At 40.9% G+C, this 25,834-nt stretch overlaps 1 protein-coding gene across 4 annotated transcripts in view; it reads left to right on the forward strand.

Moving 5' to 3' along the window:
- LOC137290410 (nuclear pore complex protein Nup155-like) overlaps positions 1-25,834 on the forward strand; it is a 35,186-nt gene that overhangs the window by 6,982 nt on the left and 2,370 nt on the right. For 2 of the 4 annotated variants that reach the window (XM_067821321.1, XM_067821322.1), the window contains exons 8-36: positions 636-735; positions 1,024-1,097; positions 1,224-1,315; positions 4,612-4,709; positions 5,395-5,547; positions 6,209-6,309; positions 6,820-6,984; positions 7,284-7,394; positions 7,790-7,852; positions 8,599-8,722; positions 9,853-9,951; positions 11,437-11,590; positions 12,438-12,504; positions 12,981-13,093; positions 13,889-13,962; positions 14,669-14,802; positions 15,658-15,717; positions 16,003-16,134; positions 16,464-16,541; positions 16,863-17,059; positions 17,724-17,874; positions 18,474-18,578; positions 19,116-19,270; positions 19,719-19,848; positions 20,320-20,442; positions 21,905-22,025; positions 22,572-22,682; positions 24,539-24,675; positions 25,556-25,662. In XM_067821321.1, coding sequence (XP_067677422.1) covers positions 636-735; positions 1,024-1,097; positions 1,224-1,315; positions 4,612-4,709; positions 5,395-5,547; positions 6,209-6,309; positions 6,820-6,984; positions 7,284-7,394; positions 7,790-7,852; positions 8,599-8,722; positions 9,853-9,951; positions 11,437-11,590; positions 12,438-12,504; positions 12,981-13,093; positions 13,889-13,962; positions 14,669-14,802; positions 15,658-15,717; positions 16,003-16,134; positions 16,464-16,541; positions 16,863-17,059; positions 17,724-17,874; positions 18,474-18,578; positions 19,116-19,270; positions 19,719-19,848; positions 20,320-20,442; positions 21,905-22,025; positions 22,572-22,682; positions 24,539-24,675; positions 25,556-25,662 — 3,329 coding nt within the window. The remainder of the gene's footprint in view (positions 1-635; positions 736-1,023; positions 1,098-1,223; positions 1,316-4,611; positions 4,710-5,394; positions 5,548-6,208; positions 6,310-6,819; positions 6,985-7,283; positions 7,395-7,789; positions 7,853-8,598; positions 8,723-9,852; positions 9,952-11,436; positions 11,591-12,437; positions 12,505-12,980; positions 13,094-13,888; positions 13,963-14,668; positions 14,803-15,657; positions 15,718-16,002; positions 16,135-16,463; positions 16,542-16,862; positions 17,060-17,723; positions 17,875-18,473; positions 18,579-19,115; positions 19,271-19,718; positions 19,849-20,319; positions 20,443-21,904; positions 22,026-22,571; positions 22,683-24,538; positions 24,676-25,555; positions 25,663-25,834) is intronic. The other 2 variants (XM_067821323.1, XM_067821324.1) reach the window with 1 other exon arrangement.

Consider the following 25,834-nt stretch of genomic DNA (forward strand, 5'->3'; position numbering starts at 1 on the left):
CAACCAGTGAAACTGAATTTTTTTTAGAAATCTTGAGCTCATGTTATACTGGAAATGAAACAAAACATCACTTGAGCTGTAAAACCCCAAGTTTGGGGTACCTTGCGTGGTACCTTGCATCACTTTAACTAAATTTTCTTAAATGATATGTTTTTCAAAGCATGGGATTGGTTTTACAAATTGTCAACATTTTTAATTTTAATCATTCCCCACAATGCGTTACGCGGGGGTTATCAAAATGTGCTCTGTCATGCATGCATCCATGCACATTTGTCTTTCCTGGACCAGAACTTCAAAACCATTCAGTATTTCATCACCAAACTTGCTAGATCTGGTGGTGAACTGGTGCCTTTTGGTAGTTTTGGATTTCTGAATAAAATGTTTTTGTGCTTCCATGCCAACAAGCTTGGCTTTCAACTGAATTGATCCCTGAATCTGCTCTGCTGTTTACGAACCATATTGGTTTGCTCTTTACCATGCACTGCACACTTCTTGTGCCAGTAATACTGTCAAGAATGTTGTTATGTCAAGTGCAGACGTGTGGTCTCTAAGGATGAGTTAGGATGAGGAAGTAAAATTTGTTTCTGTTATCATCAGTATTGATGAGTGACTATAAGACACGATTTTTATTGCAGGCAGAAGACGGCTGGTTCAGTCGCAAGTGTCGCAAGATAAACCACTCCACAAGCAAGCTTTCCTTCCTTGTACCATCCATATTTAACTTCAGTGAAGATGGTAAGTGATAACCGAGGCATTCAAGTCTTCACTCATCATGACCAAGACCCAGGTTGATAAGGACATGGGTACAATGTGTAATGCTTTTTTCTGGTGTCCACCCACTGTGATAAAGGAAAATTGCTAATGGCTGCATAAATAATTAACTCAGTCACTCAGTCACTATTCTGTCAAACAATCATTTCACAATATGTAGCTGTGTTACAGTCGGGAAAATCCTTCTTAGCTGTCTTGATGTGGGATATCCTGTATGTATGGAATGGTATTGGCATATTTCAATCTTTCCAGATCCATTGGAACAAATCTGCATCGACAACTCCAGGAACATCCTTTATGCTCGTTCTGAGAAGGGAACCATTCAAGTAAGTGATCACTTATCTTTTTAGATAGTTGCATTTGATATATCATTGAAAGAGCGAAGTTTACAAAGCTTAAAATTATTTAATAATGTCTGGTTGAAATTATGGGCAGTAACTTTTTTCTGTCAGGTGTTCGATCTCGGTGATGACGGAAAGGGAATGGGGAAGGTGGCAGCACTGTCCCAGAACACAGTGATGACTCATGCTGCAGCAGTGGCCAGGTAATGTCTTAATGCATGTTGCTGATATGTCTCCATAGAATGTCCTATTAAACACACTCATGCATACTGCAGACGTCATCATGTAATGAGTACCAGAGAAACAGATGGAAGACAGTCTGTTCTCTGGCCTCATTCATTACACGAAATTTATGCACTTCCTGTATTAATGAAGCGTTGGACAGTATAAGCTGGTATCTGTTGCAGGAAATGATGTCAGGCCCTATTTAAGAGATGTTAACCTACTTGCACCAGGTGCAACCTAAGATAAAAACCTAGTTGCACAAGCCAGATTCCAGGTGCATCATGTGTGAAAACGTCAGAGATGTCAGTGCACATAGACATATATTTCTCCTTTTCCTGACCCATGCTTTATTGCAGTCAGTGGAAATTTTAATCCTTTCAGATTGCCTAGAAGCAAAAGTACAATCACTCACGTTGAGCAACCTCCCGTTTCCCGCCCAAAGTGCCCACATCACTCTCTCCTTAATCACCTGAGTGGACGGTTGGGCAGTGTTTCTTGGGTTCCTGTTCGACGGGAAACACTACCAGTGGAAGCTACTGCCATTTGGAGTTTTGTCGGCCCCATGGTTATATGCACTAATAACCAAACCAGTCGTCACATACTACATCAGAGAGTGCCTTTTGTCTAGACGATGGGATACAGACACATCAAGAAGGTCTGCTCAGAGAACAGCTGAAGTTTACGATTAACCTGTTGACGCTTTTGGGTTTGTTGGTAAATCTCATGAAATCAGAATTGGAATCATCGCAAGAATTGAAGTTCCTGGACATCAGATTCATAACTACAGAAAATTGGAATTCAGGTTCCAGATGACAGATGGCAGATTATACAAACGTCAGTACTAGAAGCCAGCAGCAAACCTCTAAACCTCAGAGCATGGCAGTGTCTTCTAGGATTACTGACGTCAACACAGGATCATACATGCAGAGGAAGACTGCAGTTAGACCTATACAGTGCTTCCTGATAAAACATCTCGACAATATGCAGAAGTTCAGCCTGCCACAACATCTAAAGCATTACCTTTTGCGATGGACAGTGAGATCAAATGTTTGCAGCAGAACTTGTTTGAAAGAGCCGGTGTACATCCTCCATCTCTACATAGATGCATCTCACCAAGGATGCGGTTGGCATTTTAGCGACAAAGTTTCTGCAGGCACATGGTTGACAGAGGAGAGGAGCTTCCGCTTCAACCAGTAAGAACTGAAAGCAGTAACAGAATCAGTTCTACACAGGAGAGCGCAACTACAGAATCGACGTTCTAGTTGTTTGACATCATGTAAAATATCAATTTGATGGTCAGGGCTTGCCACATACCAGGGCCAAAAAACATCCTAGTCAATGTAATATCCAGACCGATGTGTCCGCCACAGCTGGATGCTACAAGTAGAAACGTTCCAGTTGGTAACAGAAACAGTCAGCTAATTGATGTGTTCACAACCCGAACAGGTGACAGCATTCATTTTGCTTGTGCCCGATCCACTAGCATGGACTATCCTAGCTGTATCTTAGGAGGGTTTGAACGCTTATGCGTTTCCTTTGCCGATCCTGTTACCAGAGGTACTATGCAAGATCGACCAGACCAAGACCCTGCAACTGATTTTGGTGGGGCCTCACTGCCCGGCGAGATCCTGGTTTCCAGACCTCATAGAGAAACATGGCAAACCCATGTTACGCCTCCCATATTGGCCAAACCTCCTCATCCTTCCTCACACCAGGCAAAACCATGAGAATCCAGAAATGTTCCCTTAACACATATGGAACATGTTACGTCCTGTTGACAGAGAAGAGGGTATTCCACCAGGGCAGCAAAAACTGAAATTGGCTTTACATCAATCTACATGTAACCTGTATGACAACAATTGGAGACACTTTGACCAATGCTTCTTGTACGGGGTACACGGCCAGAAGACTGACTTTTTTTCAGTTGCTCACTCAGAAAACAGTATTTCTGCTCGCCTTAGCAACTGCAGCCAGAATGTCCGAGATCCATACCTTATATTTCGGACGTGCAAGATTTGAAGCTGGCAACACGCTGCTGTCCACCTTACATCAAACTTCATAGCGAAGAATCATTTACCAGGACAATCAGATCGACAGTTTTATGTCCCAACTCTATCGAATATCCTGGGTCCAAATGACACACAGGACTTGTCCTTGTGTCCGGTAAGAGCTTTGAAGATCTTACAAAGAAATGCTCTGAGAAGCAGGAAGTTCAAGTGTCTGTTTGTCCCTTTATTTCCCACATTGAATGTAGAAGTCTCACGGACGACTGTCCGCTTTTGCATCACAGCAGTGATCCTAAGAGCATATTAAGCAGCCAGGTTAGAACCTCCAAGATCTTTGACCCCTCATGAAGTAAGAACACTGGCCATGACATTTTCCCTCCAAAGAAACAGCTGGATCTCATCAATGATGGAAGTCTTCACCAACCACTATCTACAAGATTACGACTGGGTTTTGGTAAAGTCCTTACCTTAACATATGGGTATTCCAGCCATCTTCCAGATATCTAGACAGCTGGAGTCTAGTATATCTAAATCCACATAATCTATAAAGACTACTTCTCATGCCTAGCATAAGAAGGTTGTCCAACATCAGATGTCAGGCAGAAATCCAGTGTGCAGCCACGAGGACAATTACCAGGGTGGTATAAAGTGAACATGGATCTTAGTACTATCTAACAAGGATCCCAGCATGAGTCAGGAGAAGGAAAAATATGTAAGTTTTGTGATAAAATTGATATTTTGTACATATCCTGACTCATGGTATGAAGCCCTCCCAACACTCCCCTCTCACTACTCTGGCTTCCCTGTAGGTCAGTGTGGACCCATATTGTCGGAGAGAGTGAGGTTTGACATGTGTACAGTCACATTGGCACTTTGGCGGCAAAAGGGAGGTGGCTGAAGATGAGTGATTGTACGTTTACTTCTTGGGAATTTGAAGAGATTCAATCAATCATTGCTGGACCCATTAGGGGGCTGGTGGCCCCCAGACCTCAAAATGATTTTCAGCTGAAATCACTCGCCATTGTTGCCATCCATGATAAATAGCAGTGTTTCTCTGTGACAAAGTTTAGAAGAAAAACAAGCTGACATACTTATGCTTATATTGTTAGATTTATTGTTAATTAGTTTCCCTATAATTAGTTTCCCTATAATTGGCTTGCATTTTGTGCAAGTGTGACTAAATATTAGGTTGCACCTTATAAATATTGGGTTGAACCAGTTCAAGTAACAAAGCTGTTGATGTTGCTGTATTGTTGATGTCTTTTTAGAACTGTGGAGAGGTCCAATTTCAAGCAGATAGTTCACCTGGCAGTCATCACTAAGTCAGAATCCTACAACATCCACCTTGTAGCAGTCACTCAATCAGGTAGGCAACAGCAGGACTCAGAAGACAATACAGGACAGATTACAGAGTTGACAGTAGAGTACCCTACAGGGTAAAGCATCAACTAAAAAATATTCAATATGTCAAGGCCATTTCAGATGTTCCTCCTGTGATGAGACCAGAATGTATCAAACCTTGGAATAATACCACATTCATCCACTTTGGTTTTCTTCACTTGAACTTGAACATTTAGTTTGATTCATTGGGGGAGTAGGTGGTCAATACCTGCACTTTTGTTGTTAAAGGAAACATAAATGAGGAATGGTTGGAGTCACTGTACAAGGTACATTATTGGTCTTTAGTTTAATCTTCTAGTATTATTATAGTCTTCTGTTATAGTGTAAATCAGCCTTTACATGGGAACTCCCTATCGTTGATGCTTGCAATGCATAAGGTGGCAAGGAAAAGTCTTTCCACTCTTGACGAAGATTTTATGACTTTGTCACTGTATTCAACTGTTAAAGACAAATTCGAAGTAAGTAAGAAGTGGCGTGTAGTTCAGTGAAAGAATTTTGTCATGAAAATGTACTTGACAGATGTCTGAACTCTCCATCAAATAACAGCGACCGTGTTTGATCTTGGTGAGGTTCATGCCTTATAAAGTAACACCCTGTGATTTAACCCTGAGTCTCACGAAGTAACTGATGACCCTCATGTCTTCTGCCAGGTGTCCGGCTGTATTTCACAACCAATCAGTTTGGGTCCAGCAAAGGTCGGCCAAGCCTCCTGACCCTGGTGCATGTGCGCCTACCCCCAGGGTTCTCAGCCTCGTCCACCACACAGAGACCCAGCAACATCCACATGGCCTACCATCACAGAGGTGCTCACCTTCCTCCATTGTTAAACATGGCTTCCTTCCTGAACGCTTTGTCCTTAAATTACCAGCATATGACATGTAATGTTGTTACTTGAGAAGTTCTCAGACTTTTACAGCTTAACTGTATGTTTTTCTGTTTTGTCCTTTTCAAAATATGCTGTGAATGGGAGAGTTTGCTCTGATGTGGTCTGTGGGACTGTTTTGTCAGTAAACATTTGTTACCATAAAATTGGACATTTTGCAGACACTAATTTCAGAAAAGTAACTATGCTGATTTGACAGGTGTATATGAATTGGATATAGTAAAGGGAAAGAGAGTTCACTTTTATGGCTGGTCGGTATGGTTTTCAGATTTTACCAGCAAACTGTAATTGCTAGCTTGTACTTTTGCTCATTCTGTCAATGACTGGTTCACTCACTCCTGGGGCTCCTTTCATGAAGCAACCTCTACTAAGGTTATTCTTAACTCCCATTCTTTAACACTGCACTAAGGTTACTTAAGTGAGTTACGGTTACCTTAGGGAAGGAGGCACTGATGTCTCGATTATGGCTGTGTGTTGTAAGTACTGACCACTGTTGTCCCTGTGTCCAGACACTCTGATGTTAGTTGTCTCAATCATGGCTGCTTGTTGTAAGTACTAACCACTGTCGTCCCCGTGTGCAGACACTCTGATGTTAGTGGCGCCCCAGAATGATGACAATGACATGTTGTGGGCCATCAGCAGTGACTCCTTCCCCTTCCAGAACCAACTCATGGAGACACAGGTAGGTCCACTGTCATATCTCTCCACTTCATCTGCATTTGGATCACAGTTTTATTGTAAGGACGAAAATGTCTGCTTGATTTGAAATGAAAGCGAATTGTGTTTTTGGAGGGGCTGCCATCTTAGATTTTGCCAAAAGGTGTACCAGAATTTATTACAGGAATGGTGTTGAGTTTTCTTTCAATCAAAAACCATTTGAAACAAATCTCTTAGTGTTTTTAAATTGGCTGCTGTCATGGATTTTGCCAAAAGTTGTGCCACATATTTTATCGTATTGTCTTTCTTTCAGTCAAAAAGTGTTCAGAATTTTATGACAATTTATGATATGTGATGAATTGGAGATGTAGAAGTCTGCTGTAGACCCAACATGGCTGCTCATTTTTGAGACACAGTCACAAGGCAGCTAAGAATCCTGTTACATTTGTTTTCTCATAGTTTTGATTGCATCTCCATATGTATGTCCGATGTTGAGGAGCTTTTAAATATGTAGCTGTGTATGATGTGTCCACAGATGACATTGCCAGTTGATGGTAAGACCTGGGCAATGTGTGAATCCACCACCCCTCTTTTGCCCTTGCCAGAAGCAACAAAGTCATTGTCATCTCGGCCAGACCCTCCATCAGTTGTCACCCAACATGTAACACCTCCACGACGTTTCATTATTCTTAGTGCCCAGGTGAGATAACGAGCCTCACACAGGTGAGAAGGGTGAACTTCATAGTGACCCATTGCCTCTGTTGGCAGACAACAGTTACTTATGAAATGACTGAAAAGTCAGTGGAGTGTATGACCTAAAAATAAAAGATACAAGCAATGATGTCAGATTCTGTGAAAATCTTACATAAGACACAATGTCTGTTCAAACATCAGCTTTGTTCTTTTGTTAAACTGGGAGTATCTGTAGGAGTAAGAGCAAGTCCACGTGATTATCTGATTGTGTCAGGTCCTGTTCGTGATGGCCATGCTGTGTTTCAGGGCAGTCACATCCTACAGAAACTGCGGCCAATGGAACAGCTTCAGCAGCTGTTGATTGAGTGTCAGGGACCAGACGCTGATGAGGTCAAGGGCTTCTTTCGCCTGCATCGGGTAGGTCCAGTTGTTAAAATTTATCTGTGGGGCAAGGGATTTCCCTTGGGGAAGCTCTCATAGGATCGTTCAACAATATTTATCCTCTGGCAAGAAAATGGTTGTTCTGTTGTTCTACTTGATTCTTTAAATATATTTCTTAACAAGATATGGTAATTGTTAGAGACTGCCAAATGGGTTGTGTGTTCAGACTTGGTGATTGCATATCATCTTACCACAACATTGTGACTATTTGCCCACAGTATTGATCACTGGATTACTAGACTTGATTATTGCCAGGCCATGGCATTGATCAACTAAAGAGAAATGTCTTACCTTGAAATGTTCTGTTTGTTGCACAAGGGATGCATGTATGCTGGAATCATTGATAATATTGAGTGTTCTGTCCATTTTAGATTGAGCTTGCCTGTGCTACATGCCTGGCTATAGCCTGCTCTCGGCCACTAGCGGAGCAACAGGTAGGACTTCTGATTGTAAAACATTGGAAGGGGGCAAATGACGTAGTAAATATTAACTGAAGTAATTCTGAGTAGAATGGAATGGTAGCATGTTTAAGGCAAACATATGTGTATGGTACTGTCAAGTAATTACAGTAAAGCCCTCCATATATTGTCTGAACTCAAGTGCGCAGTTTGAAAACAATATTCATGTTTCTGTGATGTTGACTTTCCTCCATTGCTGACCTTGACATTCACTGAAGCAGGGTTGTGGGGGGAAAGTCATCATAAAGTGATTTGTGTTTAGGTTCAATTACTGTAAATTTCATTTGCACGTATGTAAGTCACAGAAATGTATTTTTCTTTTATGTGATTGTATCATCATTTAACATTGTTTGAATACCGCTGGGGAACCAATCAAATTACAGGATACCTAAATGTAATGGTGATAGTATTTATGATGCGTCATTGAAAATGGTAGGTATATCATAGATGGAAACAGGTAAGATTTCATTAGAGTGTTTAACTGTCCATGAGGCCTGCCACTTCTGGCCGCGGAAGCAGAATAAGCCAAAGATTCCATGTAATCTTCATACCACTGCAACATTCACAAGCCCATGATAAACTATAGGGTAAGACAGATTGTAACGTTACAAACTAAGGTAAGGTCAGGGCACAGATTACCCTGCCAGGAATGATAGATTATTGTGAGATGTAGTCCTTCGTTGGATTGTAGTAAGTCATGTTGTTGTCCACCTGCTGTATAGGTTGGAGACTGGGCAAGGATGGCGTTCTTCATGTACGGAGGGGAAGCTCAGTATAATTTCAGTGCCCCTTCTTTCGGAGGTCACATGGGTGCTGCCAACATCGGTCCAGCGTCCTTCTCTTCAGGTAAACCTGCTCTCTCTTCGTTTGCATGGACTTTTGATGATCTGAGCATGCTGAATGTGGAAGGAACACGTCTGGGATGTTCTGTGTCGTGTGACTTAAAAAGTGCTTTAACAGTATCAGCTTATGGATCTGAATTCTAAATACCAACAATGTAATATTTCTTTGTTTCAAACAATCCTACTTTTATATCATACACTTATTTTAAGGTAATGTCATTTTCATGTTAAAAGAACATGTTTGTTACATTTTTACTGACAGATTTCAAGTATTCACTATTCCAGTGTGTTTAGCTGCATTGAACATTCAGCCTTTTCAAAATTATGACTAGCTCTATGTGTGTGTGCCCCCTGCTTGTGTATTTAGATGCTAGATTTTGAAACATTTGTATTGCATGGGAACATTACCCACTTTGCATGTGAATGATTTACAAACACTAATTATTGGTTGGAATAACTAAGGTTTTATGTACTACTGATCACTGAGTATAATTGTTCATCAGAAGTGATAAGTCAGTCTTTATCATGGTACTGAAATTGTAGTAGATTCAAAAGTACCAGTTTTTATAGAGATTATAAATGTTATTAATATTTGCTTGTGATTTTGGTATGCAAATTAATTATTATATTTGTGTGTTGGTGTGTTTTCTCATTATAATTTGACGAATTGTTGAAATTATATTTCACATTTGAATATCAAAAATCGATTATCAATAATTGACAGTGCAAACACATTGTATTGGTAATGTACAAAAATCTCTTGATTTTAACTGATCATCCGAACAGCACCTTTAAGTTTTTTATTCTGTAAAAGACATACTGAATAACTAAGTTTTTCTGGTAATTCAGACAGCGATGTAAGCAGATTGATGTCAAGAAAACAGATCAAGTTTGATGTGATAAATTACCGTTATTTTAACCATGTAGAGTAATCTGCTATACTAATCAAAAAGTGTTAAGGAACATGATTGTGTCACATCAGAATCAAACGGCCCTTACTTCATTGAGTAGTATGTTTCCTTTAAACATTAAGGAGTATCAGTCGTGATTGCAATACTTTCCACCGCAGTAGTGCAAGGGAGGTAATACTAACACCCTTTGTGTGCTCGCTCACCTCCCCTGCTTTGTTCTCAGGTCCTATGGGGTCAGTGCCTGCCTCACTAAGCAGCACTGTAATCTACAGTCCCACCTCCCATGGGACCAGTTTCGCTCCTTTTGCAACCCCTATGCCAGGTGAGACAGAGTTACCCCCCTTTAACACAGCTCTGACCTTGTTTCCTTGAACTAACATTTGCTAAACTGTTGAATTTTAGTTGAATTTTCTCTTGTTTCGTAGTATTGTTTTTTTCTTTTGTATGAGTGCTTTTTAAGGAAGTATCATTATGGTGTGAATACATTATTATTAATATGTTTTATGTTATTGTTCTAGTTGTAGCTTTTCACTGTGTATCTCTTATTTGGATTTGACTAACTAAAGTGTCCTCCACCCTTTTTTAGCTTAAAGTTGCATGGATGCACTCTGATTTGTAAACAGCCATGAATATATTTTAAGATTATGTTATAGAGTTGAAACTGCCATTGCTTATTCTAATCAATCCATCTACTTAGACTAGTTAAATTTACTGTGGTGTTTACCTGCTACAGTCGATGACAGTTTGCATGTAACCATGTGATATGCTTGTCCAGATTCTGTTTGTGATTGCTGCACTTTGGTCAGGCATCATTGTCACCACTCGCTGTGATGTTTTGTCAGCTTCCTTGTACTGACTATTCTGTCACTATTGTTTAATGCCCTTCTAAGATCTGAACCATGGAATCAAAGGACAGGATTTCTGACTGGGTGGATGTAACCCAGTTGTAGTGACTGATATCTGTAGTTTCAATCACATGATCTGGTCCAGATTTAATTGTGTATGGCAACCATTTATTAACTAACTAACAAACAAAAACTTAAAACAATTCAGGGATGTGGCTAATCAAACTTCTCAACTTAGACTTAAAAAACTATAGCTGGAAATTAAGCCTGTCCAGATCATTGACACAAAACAGTGGGGTTGTTTTTTGTTAACAAATTGGTGTTTCACAGCATAATTGTTTTCATTTTTTCTGTTGCTGTACATACACTGAATTTGTCATTAAGCTGACATGACTGACATTTTAAAGTTATTTAATAATAGTAATAATAATAATGGTAATAATAATATGCAAAACTTGTATAGCAGCCTTTATGACTTAGAAGCTAAAGGCACTTAACAAAAAGGTTCTCAAATGCTACTGAATGTAAGTTGATTTAAAGAGATGAGTTTTTATACCCTCCTTAATAATGTCATAAGAAGCTGACTTTCTCAGGGTGGATGGTGGATCATTCCAATGTGTTGCTGCAGTCTTGTTGACATCTGTCGCCATACATTACAGTTTATGTTTTGGGCACAGTGATCAGAGATGCAGATTGTCATTGAGGAGATTGTGCTGGCTCAGGAATTCAAAAGAATAGACTGTTCCCAACTTACACCAAACCAGATGTAATGTATCAATTGCAGTCTTCATCCTGATGTAGATGATCCAGTCAGATGTACCAAAATCAGCTTGATAACAACACAGCATTTCTGTATTAATAATCATCACTAACAAAGTGTACACTTATAGGTGTTATGTTAGAGAGATATGATGTCATTTTACCCCATCCTTGTAAACTAATCTATATGAGGGTGTACACAGGGATGCAGCCTGCCCACATGTCAACACCAGCTCCTCACAGCTTCCAGCAGTCATTCTACCAACCAGGACTTACCTCCCTTGGCAGCCATTCACAGGAAGTCATTTACTCTGGCAAACACAACGGCATCTGTATTTACCTCAGCAGAATACTCAGGTATGGAAGTCTGAAAGTATAGTACACTCGGGTGTAGCGCTGTAGGAGAAAGTCTAGAAGTATAGTACACTCGGGTGTAGCGCTGTAGGAGAAAGTCTGGAAGTATAGTACACTTGGGTGTAGCGCTGTAGGAGAAAGTCTAGAAGTATAGTACACTCGGGTGTAGCGCTGTAGGAGAAAGTCTGGAAGTATAGTACACTTGGGTGTAGTGCTGTAGGAGAAAGTCTGGAAGTATAGTACACTCGGGTGTAGCGCTGTAGGAGAAAGTCTGGAAGTATAGTACACTCGAGTGTAGCGCTGTAGGAGAAAGTCTGGAAGTATAGGACTCTCAGGTATTGTTCTGTAGGAGAACAAGTGGAAGTATCATACACTCTGGTATAGTGCTGTAGGAGTCTGGAAGTATAGTACACTCGGGTATAGTGCTGTAGGAGTCTGGAAGTATCATACACTCTGGTACAGTGCTGTAGGAGAACGTGTGGAAGTATCATACACTCTGGTATAGTGCTGTAGGAGAAAGTCTGGAAGTATAGTACACTCGAGTGTAGCGCTGTAGGAGTCTGAAAGTATACTAAACTTGTGTATTGTAGTAACCACAAATTGTGGTCTGTATTTGTGCACTTAAACATTGACAGAAAGAGAAGTACCATTCTATGAATATTAGCTAAAATGATTGTCAGCTGTTTCATTCAGTGGGGGTATATTGTGATTCAAAAACCTCTATTGAGTAATTTCAAAGGCAAAATGGGTTTTAATATCACTAGAGCATTTTTATAATGTGACATAAAGAATGGTGGTGGTCAGATGAAAACACCATAATGGTTGTTTAGTATGTTCTACACTGTTGCAGGCCCTTCTGGGATTCCCAGGTAACAACAGAGTTCCCTTGTCAGACACCTCAAGGGATGGTCACTTATGTGAGTGTTTTAACAACATTTAACTATCTATTTTACTGACGTGCAAATACTCTTTTAGAATATGACCATAATAATCTTCTCTAGTAATGTGTTGAAATCCTTTAGCCACTACTTTAGAGAATCAAACTGCCATGTAAACTTGTGTTATTTTGGGACTTACACTTTTGCACTACATACAGATACTACAGATACTAGTGCATTTGTAGGGTTCAGTCAGGCACCTGATCACCAGCACACAAAGTCTGCCATCTCATGCACTTGGCCACAGTTTGTAGTAGCTTTTGAAAAGTCACTTCATGGAACGTTCTTAAATGAGAAAAAAAAAAATAACTGTGGTACAAATACTATCATACTGTGTGGAGAACAAAGTATCACAATGGCCTTTAGTTGTGGAGTATATGACATCCCTTGTAGTTTGTTGTATGATCGTCACATTTTTATGAGAGTTGTTCCAATCAACTGTGTTGTTTATGCAGTTGACAAGCAGCTACAGCAGCGACAACATCACCACCACCCTGGAGCTGGTGCGCGACCTCCTTGACTTTATGGACTTCAACTCCAGGTTTGACTCGGGTGGCCCAGTCGATAGGTAAGCAGCTTTATAAATAGGTAGGTGGCCTGGTTTAGAAGTAGGGGTCCAGTGGACAGGTGGGTGGTCCAGTGAATAGGTGGATGGTCCTATATATGCGGAGTGCAGCAGACAGGCAGATATAGAAGGTGCAGTAGATAGGCAGATGGTCTATGGAGAAGTAGAGATCCAGTAGATGGTCCTATAGGTAGTGGCTCCAGTAGATAGGTGGCACTCATAGTAAATAGGTGGCTTGTCCTTTATATTTTCGGGTACAGTAGATAGGCAGGTGGCCTGGTGGAGAGGTAGGGGTTTAGTGGATAGAAGGATGGTCCTGTAGTTATGATATTGTTGGAAGTAGAAAACAAAGTGGTTTTTTTCACATTTGTCTGTACTATTAAGTTCAAAGCAACTTATTTGGAACAGACCATGGCTTTATGCAAATTAGTGCGTGATGAACGATGACTGACGCAAAAATAAAAAATAACTTTCATGTTAAAGCTGTTAAGGGTGTAGCTATCATGTAGCACTATAAAGAGAACCCAGTTGGAGGGTCATCTCAAAAGCAAAACCTAGGTGGCTGAAGCCGACGATGGTTGGGATCAGGCTCAGAGATAGAGATATCAGCTAAGATATGATAATCCCACAGTGGAATTAAAGTAGGGGTATGTCTCATCAGCTAAAATGTTTAGGACCTACAGTGTTTTAAATGAGCTGGCATTTAAGGCTGTCCGCCAAGTCTGCTGAGTTTCAGGCACTGGTGGCCACAGTGCCAGATAGTGCTGCTGTTTGGCAACCTGTGATGTTCATTTACAGCATGATGCCAGTGATGCAGTTCCAATCTCGTATGGTCGGGCCACTGGATGAGCAGACAAAAAAGAAACTACAAGGTAAAGACAGCTGCTTTGCCTTTGATTTTAAAGCATTTCCATGTGTTTGAAACTTGAGCTGATCAGTTTATATATCCCATGGCACTTTATATATCTCATGCCAGAGTTATATCCAGTGGATCTGATGTTGTTGACTCTCTTGTTTACTCACTGAATGTAAGGCTCCAAGGAAAGTTTTGTGAAGTTTCCTAAACATGAAAATTATTATTGTTTACTGTACATTTTCAGCACTATTAGGCCTTTGTTGACCCAGTTACATGCTGCATTCAGGCAGTAGTAACACATAATTCAATGTTGGAAGGTGGGATGGCCACATGTTTAAAGCATTCGCTGGTCAGGATTCAATTTCCCACGTGCTAACAATGTTTGATGCCAATTTCTGATATCCCCCACCATGATATTGCTGGAATATTCCTAAAAGCAGCATGAAACTAACTCACTCACTCATGTGCAGGGTTGCCTTTCTTAGATGTGTGGTGATCCACCGATAATATGTTGGAATAAAGGTCTGCATGAGACAGGGTTACTCTGGGTGACCAAAATGTGGATTGTTATTCATAATGAGTGGAACATTCTGACTCCATTATGGCCATATTGCTGTCATATTGCTGGTCAAGTATCATGCAACAGACAGACATGCTTTCTACATACAGCAGATAGCTCCAGTTCCTTCTATTGCTTACAATGTAAACATGTCTCTGTCCAGCGGAGGCCCAGAGACAGGAGAAGATCTCCCTCCAGCACATCCAGGACATGTTGCACCGAGTGGAGGAGGTCCTGGGGCTGTGGAAGGTCCTGTTTGATCACCAGTTCCACGTCATCGCATCCGGTCTCACCAAGGTGGGTAGAACTCTGATAAATCTTATTTACAGACCACCATTACATATCTGGAATGTTGCTGAGTGCGGCATGAAACAAAAAGTCAAGTTTTCTACAATGTTCACTGTTATGTTAGCTCTGGAGAAATTAATATACACCTTCTCTGCATGTCATGCCCATTCTTGTTGTCCCATGTTGTGATATTGCTTGAATAATTGTAAAACTTCATGAGACCGACTAATGGCAGGTGAGAAGGTATACATCCTTTGTATTCTTTATCACGGTATTTCCCTCTCTGCCTCGATCTTGCCTTATGTGTAATTATTATTATGGCTTTGCATGTTAAATGAATATTTAGTTACTTTTCTTCCTCTAATACTGGGGTGGCCTAGTGGTTAATGTGTTCACTCATCATGCTGAGCTTTGGGGTTTGATTCCCCTCATGGGTACAAAGTGTGAGGCTCTTTTCAGGTGTCCCCGGCCGTGATATTGCTGGAATTTTGCAAAGAGCAGTGTAAAACTAAACTCTCTCACTCAAATATTTTTAGGAGCCTCATAACATGTGGTTCCACACCATTTCTTGTTGACTTGGATAGGTGACTTAGTTGTGAAAAACAAACATTTCAGTGTGTAATGTTGCATCTACTGGGTATATAAGAACCCATTAATAATGGGTTCAGATCTTGGTTCGGAATGATAATGTACCTTGGTTTATCAGCACCATGACTCTACTCATCGGTTCCACTGAAGTGGTAACAGTCAAAAACCTGCATCAGTTTGATCTTGGCTCCAACATGAAGATGATAAAACCTGAAAAACTGTTTACAGCTTGATCAAACCAAACTCACATACTTACTGTCAGTTACTTCATCTCAGGATCAACAGAATCAGCTCAGGTCGATGTCTTTCAAGCAGCTTGTCATCAGTGGGAAGGAAGTAAGTATTCAATGTGTTTTATGTAATATCTTTAAATAACACCTAGCAAATGCTCATAGTAACCAGCCTGGTAGTATCAATTAGTATGTGGAGTACTACAATGATTTGTACACTGGGTGCTGCAACAGTTAGCATGATGCATTAAGCAAGAAACAAGAAATTATCACTGCAGAAACTATAGAAATACATGCTTTTCCTTGTCACAACCTAGAAAATGTCAGAAAGGTAAGATGAAGGTGAAGGTTGATTAAATGTAAATCACTGATATTTTGTGTCTGTTTTCAGATGTGTAATTCCTTGATCACTTGTCTTATCAACCGTTACCTTGACGACAATGCAACAATAGATGCCATCAGCAAGAAGCTGAGAGAAGTGTGTCCATCACTGTACAGCTCAGATGACGCCACATGCTCCAAGGTAGGCAGAAATAAGTTACATTCCTCTATATGATGATCTGGGTTAGAATTGATCTTCAGTAACCCATGCATAAGAGGCAACGGGATCAGGTGTTCCGGCTCGCTGACATGTCAATCATAATTATGTCATTCGTAATCTGTTTAAGTGTTGTCTTTGGGTTGAATGAAAAGCCAAGGGCAAAACTTAATGTGGTTGGTTTTTTTAACGTATGTGGAAGGGTACTTGATGACGCTGAAGGTTACTTTATGATACTGAAGGTTACTTGATGAAGCTGAGGTGCCTCCTCTGTCTTTGTGTCCTGGTTTACTAAAAGCAATGTTTGTGTTCAGGCCAACGAGTTGCTGCAGGCAGCCAGAGTCAACCAGAACCAACAGGAGAAGAGGAAGCAGCTGTACGAGGCACTCCGGGTAAGGGAGATGACTTTCAACAGGAACATTCCATTTGTAATCACCTATCTTAGGTCATAGGCTAGACTTGGGGGAAGGGTAACATGGATTTTGGCCAAGACTAACCCATATGTATAAAGGAATTTGATAAGTATATGTGCTTGTGTGTTGGTAATCATCAAGTCAAACTTGCTTCACTGGACTGATGATGTGGTAGTCAAGTTTTAAAAAAGGGAAAAACAATCAGCCTGGTTATTTTCTGTTGTCTGTAGTTTCTTGGGCTGTGTACTGTTGTGCATTATATTGAGAAGGCTATGAGTTGACCGGGATCTGTTTCTCCAGCTGTACAAGAACGTGAACACACCTCTACAGCTTCTAGCTGTGTGCAGCCAGTTTGCCAATATCAACTTCTACGAGGGCATCGTTGAGCTGTGTCTGACAGAGGCTCGTAAACTCGATCCGCAGGACCTGGCATCTCACTTCTATCATAACGGGGAGCCACCTGAAGACACCCAGGGATTCCAAGCATACTACCATAGGTGAGATGTAGCTGTGGATATAGTCCGGCAGTACTCAAAAGCTAACAGTTCAGGGTTGCAGTCATAGTGCAGTGGGTCCAGTGGCTTTGGGAGAAGGGTTGCACTAATCAAAAGCTAACAGAGTGGGGTTGAAGGAAGAAGGCAGTCGGTCCTGTAGCTGTTATTGAAGGGTTGCAGTAATCAAATGCTAACAGAGTGGGATTGCAGTAATATTGCAGTGGGTCCTGTAGCTGTGGGAAGAGGACTACAGTAATCAAAAGTTAACAGAATAGGGTTGCCATAATAAGGCCATTGTCCAGTAGCTATGTGAATAGGGTTCTTGTAATAAAGCTGTGGGTCATTTCCATGTCCCAGAGTGGAAAGCAGGGGCATGTGAGCTGTGCTCACTTCTACACTTCTTATTTAACTGCGAAGATTAAACCTGAGATAAGTTCAAACTTACTTTATGAAGTAAAGTTTAAATGCATCTAATTTGAAAGCTCTTGATGCCCTCTCATTATAATCAATAAGGTGTGCTAAAGCTGATTTTGAAATAGGTAAAAAAGATAAAAGAGGTCCCAATGTCAAGACAACTACATTCCAGGTAACCAGTAAGTTTTGATGTGCATCCTTGCTTGCCCCAATTCTGCACTTCTACATGGTTGCCATGTGGTTTATCTTTCAGGATGGAGTGCTACAAGTGCATCACAGAGATCCTGGGCTACTTATGGTCAGCCAGCGTGTCTCACCCCCAGGCTCCCAGTGTACCAAAGTCGCCTGGTCCCCCTCCAGCCCCAGACCCCAGCCGTGTCGCTGCCCCACAGGCTGACCAATATGTGAGTATACAGTGTCATCAGCTTCACACCTGAATCTGTTAAAATCAGAATCAGTCTCAGGTAGAAAATGACTTACTGGAACACAGGGTACGTTATGTCTTGGAAATGTTCATATGTTACTCAACATTAATTGGGCAGTATGGTAGTCCAGTGGTTATAGTTTTTGCTCACCACCATGAAGACCCAGGTTCGATTCCCAACGTGGGTACAATGCATGAAGCAAATTCTGGTGTCCCTCGCCATGATGTTGCTGGTATTTTGAAAGAAGGAAAACAAGAAATGAAGTAAAACTACACCCTTCTCTCATTTAGTCGCCAGATGGTTGGTGGTGTTGTCAAAGGAATAGGATGACATTTGGGCTGGGCCTGATGCATGGTTAGCTTAATTTGCAAGCAATAATCAGTAAAGGTAAGCCTTAATACACGGTCTGCCGACCTTAATGTTTGTGTACTTGCCAGGTATAATCTGACTTTAATCTTGTTGTTTATTGAATACTTGACTGAGACTCTGGTTATTTCATATGCTGTGATATAGCTGGGATTTAATCAAATTGACTCTTTCATGACGTCATGTATCCTTATCATTCATGACTGCTACAGAGGACGGATATCCTGAGGATGGCGCTCAAGTCGGAGGATGCTCTGTTCCACACATCCCTGTATGACTGGTTTTTCATCACCAACAATTCCCAGAAACTCCTAGAGGTAGGTTAATAAACTGATTGAATATTCAGAGCTTTAGTGTGATTATGTTCAAAACCTTTAGTGCTGTATGAGATCATTGATAAACTCTCAACCTCACATGAAAGGAGTTGGTAACAGTGAAGTCTTTCAAGAAGAATGCATTGTGCCTGCGTCAGGTAAGTCGTAATTGGCTGGCCTTTTGAATATTACAAACTGTAGGAAGACACTTTTGTTAAGAACTTGCTGGAAAAGACGTAAAGCCAAAAACTGTCTCAGAAGATAGAAGTTATCAGGACAATATCACCTCAGTCCTTTCCAGGACTAGTGATTTGAGATATGTGCTACCTTCCTCGTAATGAACCAGGTCTGTTTGAAGCTGATCCCGACAGGTTCTTGCAGTGAATTGTAATGATGGATCAAACCTAGGTTAAACAGTTACATGCTTGAATCAAAACAATAATATGCAAATACAGAACACTGCACATTCCTCAAGTTCACAGAACCCCATGCTACCCAGTTCCCATCTGTACTCACTCACTCATTCACTCATTGTTACAGATCCAGACCCCATATGTGGAGGCATACCTGAAGCGGAAGACACAGCTACACTCTGGCAATGTCGAGGCTCTTGATATGCTATGGAAGTACTATGAGAAGATCCAGAACTTCCCTGCAGCAGCTAAGATCTTGTCCCAGCTGGCAGAGCGACACAGGTAGGGTGATATCAGGGTGAGAGCAAGGGACATGCTGATATTTAGGCACAAGTGTCATAACCATAATATGATGTGGGCATGAATATGATATTCTGTTTATTACTGAAGTCATCAAATTAAGGAAAATATACCGAAATCTACTCTCAAACACAGGCTGTCTACCAGCCATCATCACAACGTCACAAAGGAAACATGACATCATAGCCTTTTTCATGAGGCCATAGTGAAATTTTGCCCAAGGGCATTGTATGAAAAATATGAACCCCAATTATTTCTCCGTCATAGGTAGCAAAAGGTATTATGAATAGCAGATTTTGTAAGAAGCCTTCTTCCATTAAAGCTTAAAGTTGGATGTCATAACAGTTAGAGAGCCTTGTAAAGTTTGTATGTATATCACTGGAACGCCTCATGGTGCCACACTAGACTAATGAGCTGGTTCCTTCCAAAGCATGGACGTGCCCCTCCACCAGCGTATTGAGTATCTTTCACGGGCCATCATGTGTGCCAAGAGCTCCACATCTAGGATCATGTCTGCTGCAGGGGGAGAGTTCTTGCACGAGCTTGAGGAGAAGATGGAGGTGAGATCACTGTAGCCAAAAATTCACCAGTTCTCGGATTGGAGAAATCTCCTGTGCCCCAGCGTCTCTGATGGATAGTTGCTATATAATATAACTCACTACTAGCCCATAGACTTCCAGTGGGATAGCATAGTTCCCTTGCACTCAATGAGACTTGGTTTGTTTCAAAGCGAATGAGACAAGATTCAGATGATTTTACAGTATGTGAACTGAGTGATTGTCTCATTGTTTGCTGACAGACATGACACAGCTATTATGTTTCAACCATTGCTATCCTTTGAGAATCTGTTCTTGTCAGTCCCAGTTTTGAATATTTACAGTTGACTTTGATAGAGCTAGAGTATTACTGGCACTGTCATTCAACAAAATTCAATGCTTGTTGTTAGAGCTAGCACTTTCTTTGGGTTAAGTAGTTAGACTGACTATGTTTTATGACAGTCTAAACTGTCAGTGTCTTGTGTCTTATTCCAGGTTGCCCGACTCCAACTGCAGGTACAGAAGGCGATGGCCAAGTCTCTCGGCCCATCCATCCCACACGGTGACACCAGGGGCCTCCTGGTCAGACTGGACTCAGAACTGCTGGACATCACCACGGTACGAGTCGTCATAGTAGTTGCACACCACTCTCAGTGTCCATGGTGTGTATGGTATGGCCAATGGGGACAGCTTGTCTCAGAAACTGTTATTGATAGGGAAACGAAATGTGGTTTGAGTTTTTATTTCATCAAAACATTGGTGGAGTTCAAACATAGGAACAGTGTTGCAAATTGTAGAGAGTTATGGCCCTTGTTATACATTTATTTGTTTGTTGGGGAGTGGGGGTTACTTAATGCATGTCATGCCCATTTAGGGGAGGTTTCCTCAAAAACGGTTATATATTATATAGGGAAACTGAATTTGGTATACTTGTATTTTCAGGACAAATGCCTTGATGAAACTTGAAATCAGACACTATGTTACGATTCTTTACAGACTTATGACCCTTGTCATGCATTTCTTAACAAAGCACATGGTATCCCAATTGGTTACAGATTTTCTCAGTGACAGTTAGGGAAAACAAATGTGGTATGTGTCTTCAGGATATGAATGTTGTGGTGTTGGAAAACAGGAACCAAATAGGAATAAAACAGTGGTGACCATGTCTTCTTGTCCTATCATGAAAGCATGGAGCAATTGCCCATGATAACAAACATAGAATTGACGGTCTAAGTAAACTTCGTCTCATTGTATTTCGTTACACTCCACCACTGAGTCTAACAAAACCTAGTAGAGGGTCACGTCAGGTAACCTTTGAGCTACCAATGACGGTCCAGTCAAATGCAAGACGGTTAAATAGATTAGACTTCAAAATATTCAGGTCACCGACAGAGATCTCTCCACAAACAAAAATCGACATATAACACATTTATTTGACCTGCAGTACATACGCTTTGGGATTTCTGTTGACATGGTTACCATTTGCTAATATTTCCGCAAATTAACATCCTTGAATATTGTCAAAAACACTATTTTCAGCGACTGTTTACTCACCGTGGTCATGGCAGTACGTACGCCATGTGCATCACCCGGAAGCGATCATACACTAAACAGCATTCGGAATCGTTCGGGTACGAACCTTTTCGAGATAAAAAGTTCATATGGGATGTGCGAATGTGCACTTTCGTGATTTAGTAAACTGTGTTCAATCTCAAAGGTTATCTGACGCGACCTCCCATAAGGTTTTGTTAGACTCAGTGGTGGAGTGTAACGAAAAGTACTGAGGATAAGTTTACTTAGACTGATAGAATTGACCAATGATTGTCAGGCCAGTGCAAATAGATGACATGTTGCTGAGTGTAGCATTTAACCTTACACTTGGAAGCCCTGTCCAGTTAACTCAGATTTCAACATATTTTGTTTTGACCAGTGAAGACCTACAACACTGAAACAACTCAATAATACTGATACATTTTGTGGATGATGGACAGTTGTGATAATATCTTGCTCTTAAATTGGTTGCAGTTAGAACAAGATTGAACTCAAACATCTCCAACACACTATCAATTCCTGATTTCAGCTGTATGAAGAGTATGCCGACAGGTTTGACCTCTCTGAGTGCAAGTTGGCCATTGTCCACTGTGCTGGACTCTATGACAATGCGCTGATTGATAACCTGTGGCAAAGTATCATTGATAAAGGTAGGCTCTTAATTTTGAAAATTCTCATTAATGTGTTATCTTGCCCATTACTGATGGATTTGTAGAATGATCCAGTTCCTCATGCTTGTCATCAAATATGCTTTGGATTGGGACATATGTGATTGTCTAAAATAATGGTTATGAAGATACCATTGACAAACAGATAACCTATGTCCTCCTGCATCAGTGATGTTGATTGATGCTCAAGATGCCAGAATCTATGCTACTCTGGACTGTTTTCAAGCAACATTAACTCTCGTTAGCTATGGTTGATGTACATGCTATCAATCACTGGTTTCACTACAGCACATTGCAGTTCTCCGGACTGGCATGGTGGGGTAGTTTTATGGTTTAAGCGTTCACTCATCACACCAAACACATGGGTTCAGGTCCCAACATTTCTAGTGTCCCTTGGCTGTGTTATTCCTGGAATGTTGCTAAAAGCAGCGTCAAACTGTATTCACTCACCCATTCCTGACTGATGTTTACTGCTTACTTTAAATGTCTATCTCTGTATTACTCTCAAATGTATTCATCCTTTTGCAGACTTTTCTACCAACTCAGCAGCAGCGGCTCAAGTCCGAGTGACCAACATCAGCAATCATCTGGTCAGTGTTGCTAAGATCTATGTGAATACAGAGCGGTACTTCCCTGTAGGTGAGTTGCAGCTGTCTTTATTTCCGTAATGCTGGGAAGGCCCGGGGAGTAGTCTAATGCATAAATTGTTCACTGAATCCCATTCCCCTCATGGGCACAATATGTGAGGCCGATTTCTGGTGTCCCTGACTGTGATATTGCTGAAATATTGCTAAAAGCAGCGTAAAACCCAACTCACATAATGCTTAGAAAGAATTATTACATCAGTGAAGACCAACTTTATCTCTATATGTCTACAAATACACTGGTCCAGTAGATGATGCCAGGGCTAGGTGGTTCATCTGGTTGGTTGTTTATTGTATACACTGTCAGGAACAAGTATGTTCCTTGTTCCTCTGTGGTCTCCATCAAGGAGTTGACAGGAAGGTCAAAGGTTCATTCCCACCTGTGTCATAGAAAACTGTTTGTAGTGTTGATACCTGGTGTTTCCCTGCCTGGGGCTGTTCAAAATGGCCAGTATACTGTGTCTGAATGTGGTTTCTATGTTAAACTGAACGCATGTTACCTCAGTGGGATGGGACCCCCTCTACAGTGGTTAGAGTGTCATCCCAGAGAGGAGTGTTTACTCTCACATAGCCAGAGTCTAACCAAACAGGGCTAGTACGACAACATCGCACTATGACTAGGTAACAGATGCAAGCCAGGTAATTCACATTAGCCACGGAAGCATGAGCCATGGTTCAAGGGCTATAGTCTATATCTACAATGCAACACAATTTATGGAGACTGATTTAAGATGTACGAATTGTGTGTGCATTTGTTTGTAATATTTTAAACATATCTATTTCTTATACATTGTTCAGAAACTGGATCGGCAAACAAGCAAGAAGCTTTTATTAATGCCTCTCCAGTCAAAATAATATTTACACTTGGTGATTGTATAAGTCTTAGTTCTTCAAGAAAAGAATTCTTGAAAATCAATATTAGTAACTCCTTCAACAATTCATCATGTTGAAACTTTGTCAAGTGCAGAATTTTCAGTGCAGTCCAATCCACATCTTTTTTAAACCAGAGACCTAAGTGTTTCTGTACGGAATAATAATTATTTTTGCATGAATAATCTTGAACTAGTTAAAATCATTTCACTAATGTCACTTAACTGAGTATTTCCTGAAATCTTCCAAAATAATACCATATCAATATATCTCACTTTGATACAAATGACACAAGTGTCACCAGTTGAGTATTTACTCAAGTCTTCACTCCCCAAAATTCAAATAATACCATATCAATGTACATGTATTTCACTTAATCTCACTATCTGAGCATTTTGTTGAAACAAACTATGGCTTATCTCACTAAGTGTTATCAAGACACAAACCATAGTCAGCCAAATTCCACTCTGACTATGTGAGAGACCTGTTTTGACAGAATCTGACTAAGTGAGAGAACACCAAGAGGAGATGGTCGTGGGTTCAATCTCTGTCTGTGTCATACCAAAAGACGTTAAATATGGTGCTTATCTGGCACTCACTATTTATGGGTACGACAAGGACTGGTCGGCACAGTATAATCATGAATATATATGTCTGAGTGGACTATTCATGCTTAACTGTGGCATGGTATCTCAGTGAGCTAGCACTATTAAATCAGTCTGAGCCGGGGCTAGTACAAGCAGCCACACATATACGCGCATGTACATGGTCATATGAGCGAAATATTCTCAAGTACTACAACTACTATCTCGCCTTGCCTCACCTCACTCCAGTGGGATAGCACCATGTTATGATTTTTTCTAGACTTACACAAGTCTGAAACACACAAATGCATGTATGCATATGTTCAGTAGCCTTCAATGCCACGTAAACCTAATTCATTCCTGTGACTGGTGACTTCTTTACTATGTTTGCTTCCAGCTTTCATCATTCGCCATCTGGAACAGAAAAGTTGTGAGCTGAACTTTGACCCTAACTGGGTGTTCCAGGCTATGCTGGATATCGGTGTGGCGCCACCCAAACTACTGGAGATATACGACAGGATGTTCAAGTCAAGGGTGAGTTAGTTTATCATCATCTCTCTTGTAGTATGGGTTTTTCATCTCTTTAGTCTTTTTAAATATGATTCGTGTGGCATATTACTGAGATGTGACATGAATGATGTTTTTTATCATAACTGTGACGAGATTTTATGGTCACAGTCAGAATGTAGTGTGCGCGTAAGTGTGATTCCAAGGCAACAAGTATGTGCAGGTGGATGCTCATGATGTTGATCACTGGATTGTCTGGTGCTTTGTCACTTGCATTGGTGCAACCCAATATTTAAAAATGCAACCTAGTGATTAGATTAACTCAGTGTTTGAGTGGGTAAACTTTCGAATAAAACATCTGAATAATTCAAAAGCATATTTCTTTCATTACACGTTCCAAGTTAAGCAGTGCATCTGGAATTTGTCTGGTACAACTAGGTTTTTGTCTTAGGTTGCACCTGGTGCAAGTAGGTCAATATCTCTTAAATCAAACTCAGGATTATCAGTTACATTAAGAAATGTAATGTGAATTTCTGACTGATGAGCCTTGACTCACTCCAGAATCCAGAATCTGAGTAACCCTTAAACAGTGTTTTCTTATGTTGATTTGAGTATTCATGCACTGTAGTGATACCAAATTCACTCACTCACTCAAGATTAAATAAAACCAAGAGGTGTAAAACAGCATTCATTCTCCCTGATTCAATGTATTACCCGCCAGTGTGAAACACAACACTCACTCTCATTCAGTGTATCACTCACTGGTGTGAAGCATCACTAACCCTAATTCAGAGCATTACACATTCATCCATGTAGAAACCCTCAGAATAGCAATACCATAACACTGAGGAACCAGATTGGAACATCACAAGGGACTACTTTGACCATGTCATTTTCTACCTCCCAGGACCCATATTGGCAGACAAGACAGAAGCCTCTGCACCTGCTGGTGGTGTTGATGAGCTTCCTGACTCACTATTCCAACAACCCCAACATCATCCCCACACTGGAGAGGTGAGACTATCCTGCAGATCCTAGATAACCCTCACCCTTTCCCACTACTCCCAACATCATCTCCACACTGTAGAGGTGAAGCTATCTTCTAGCCATGTACATCTTAGATAACCTCACCCTGGCCTACTATTCGGTAGATCCTAGATAACCGTCACCCCGGCCCACTACTCCC

This window comes from Haliotis asinina, chromosome 7, assembly GCF_037392515.1.
Source record: "Haliotis asinina isolate JCU_RB_2024 chromosome 7, JCU_Hal_asi_v2, whole genome shotgun sequence".
Lineage (NCBI taxonomy): Eukaryota > Metazoa > Mollusca > Gastropoda > Lepetellida > Haliotidae > Haliotis > Haliotis asinina.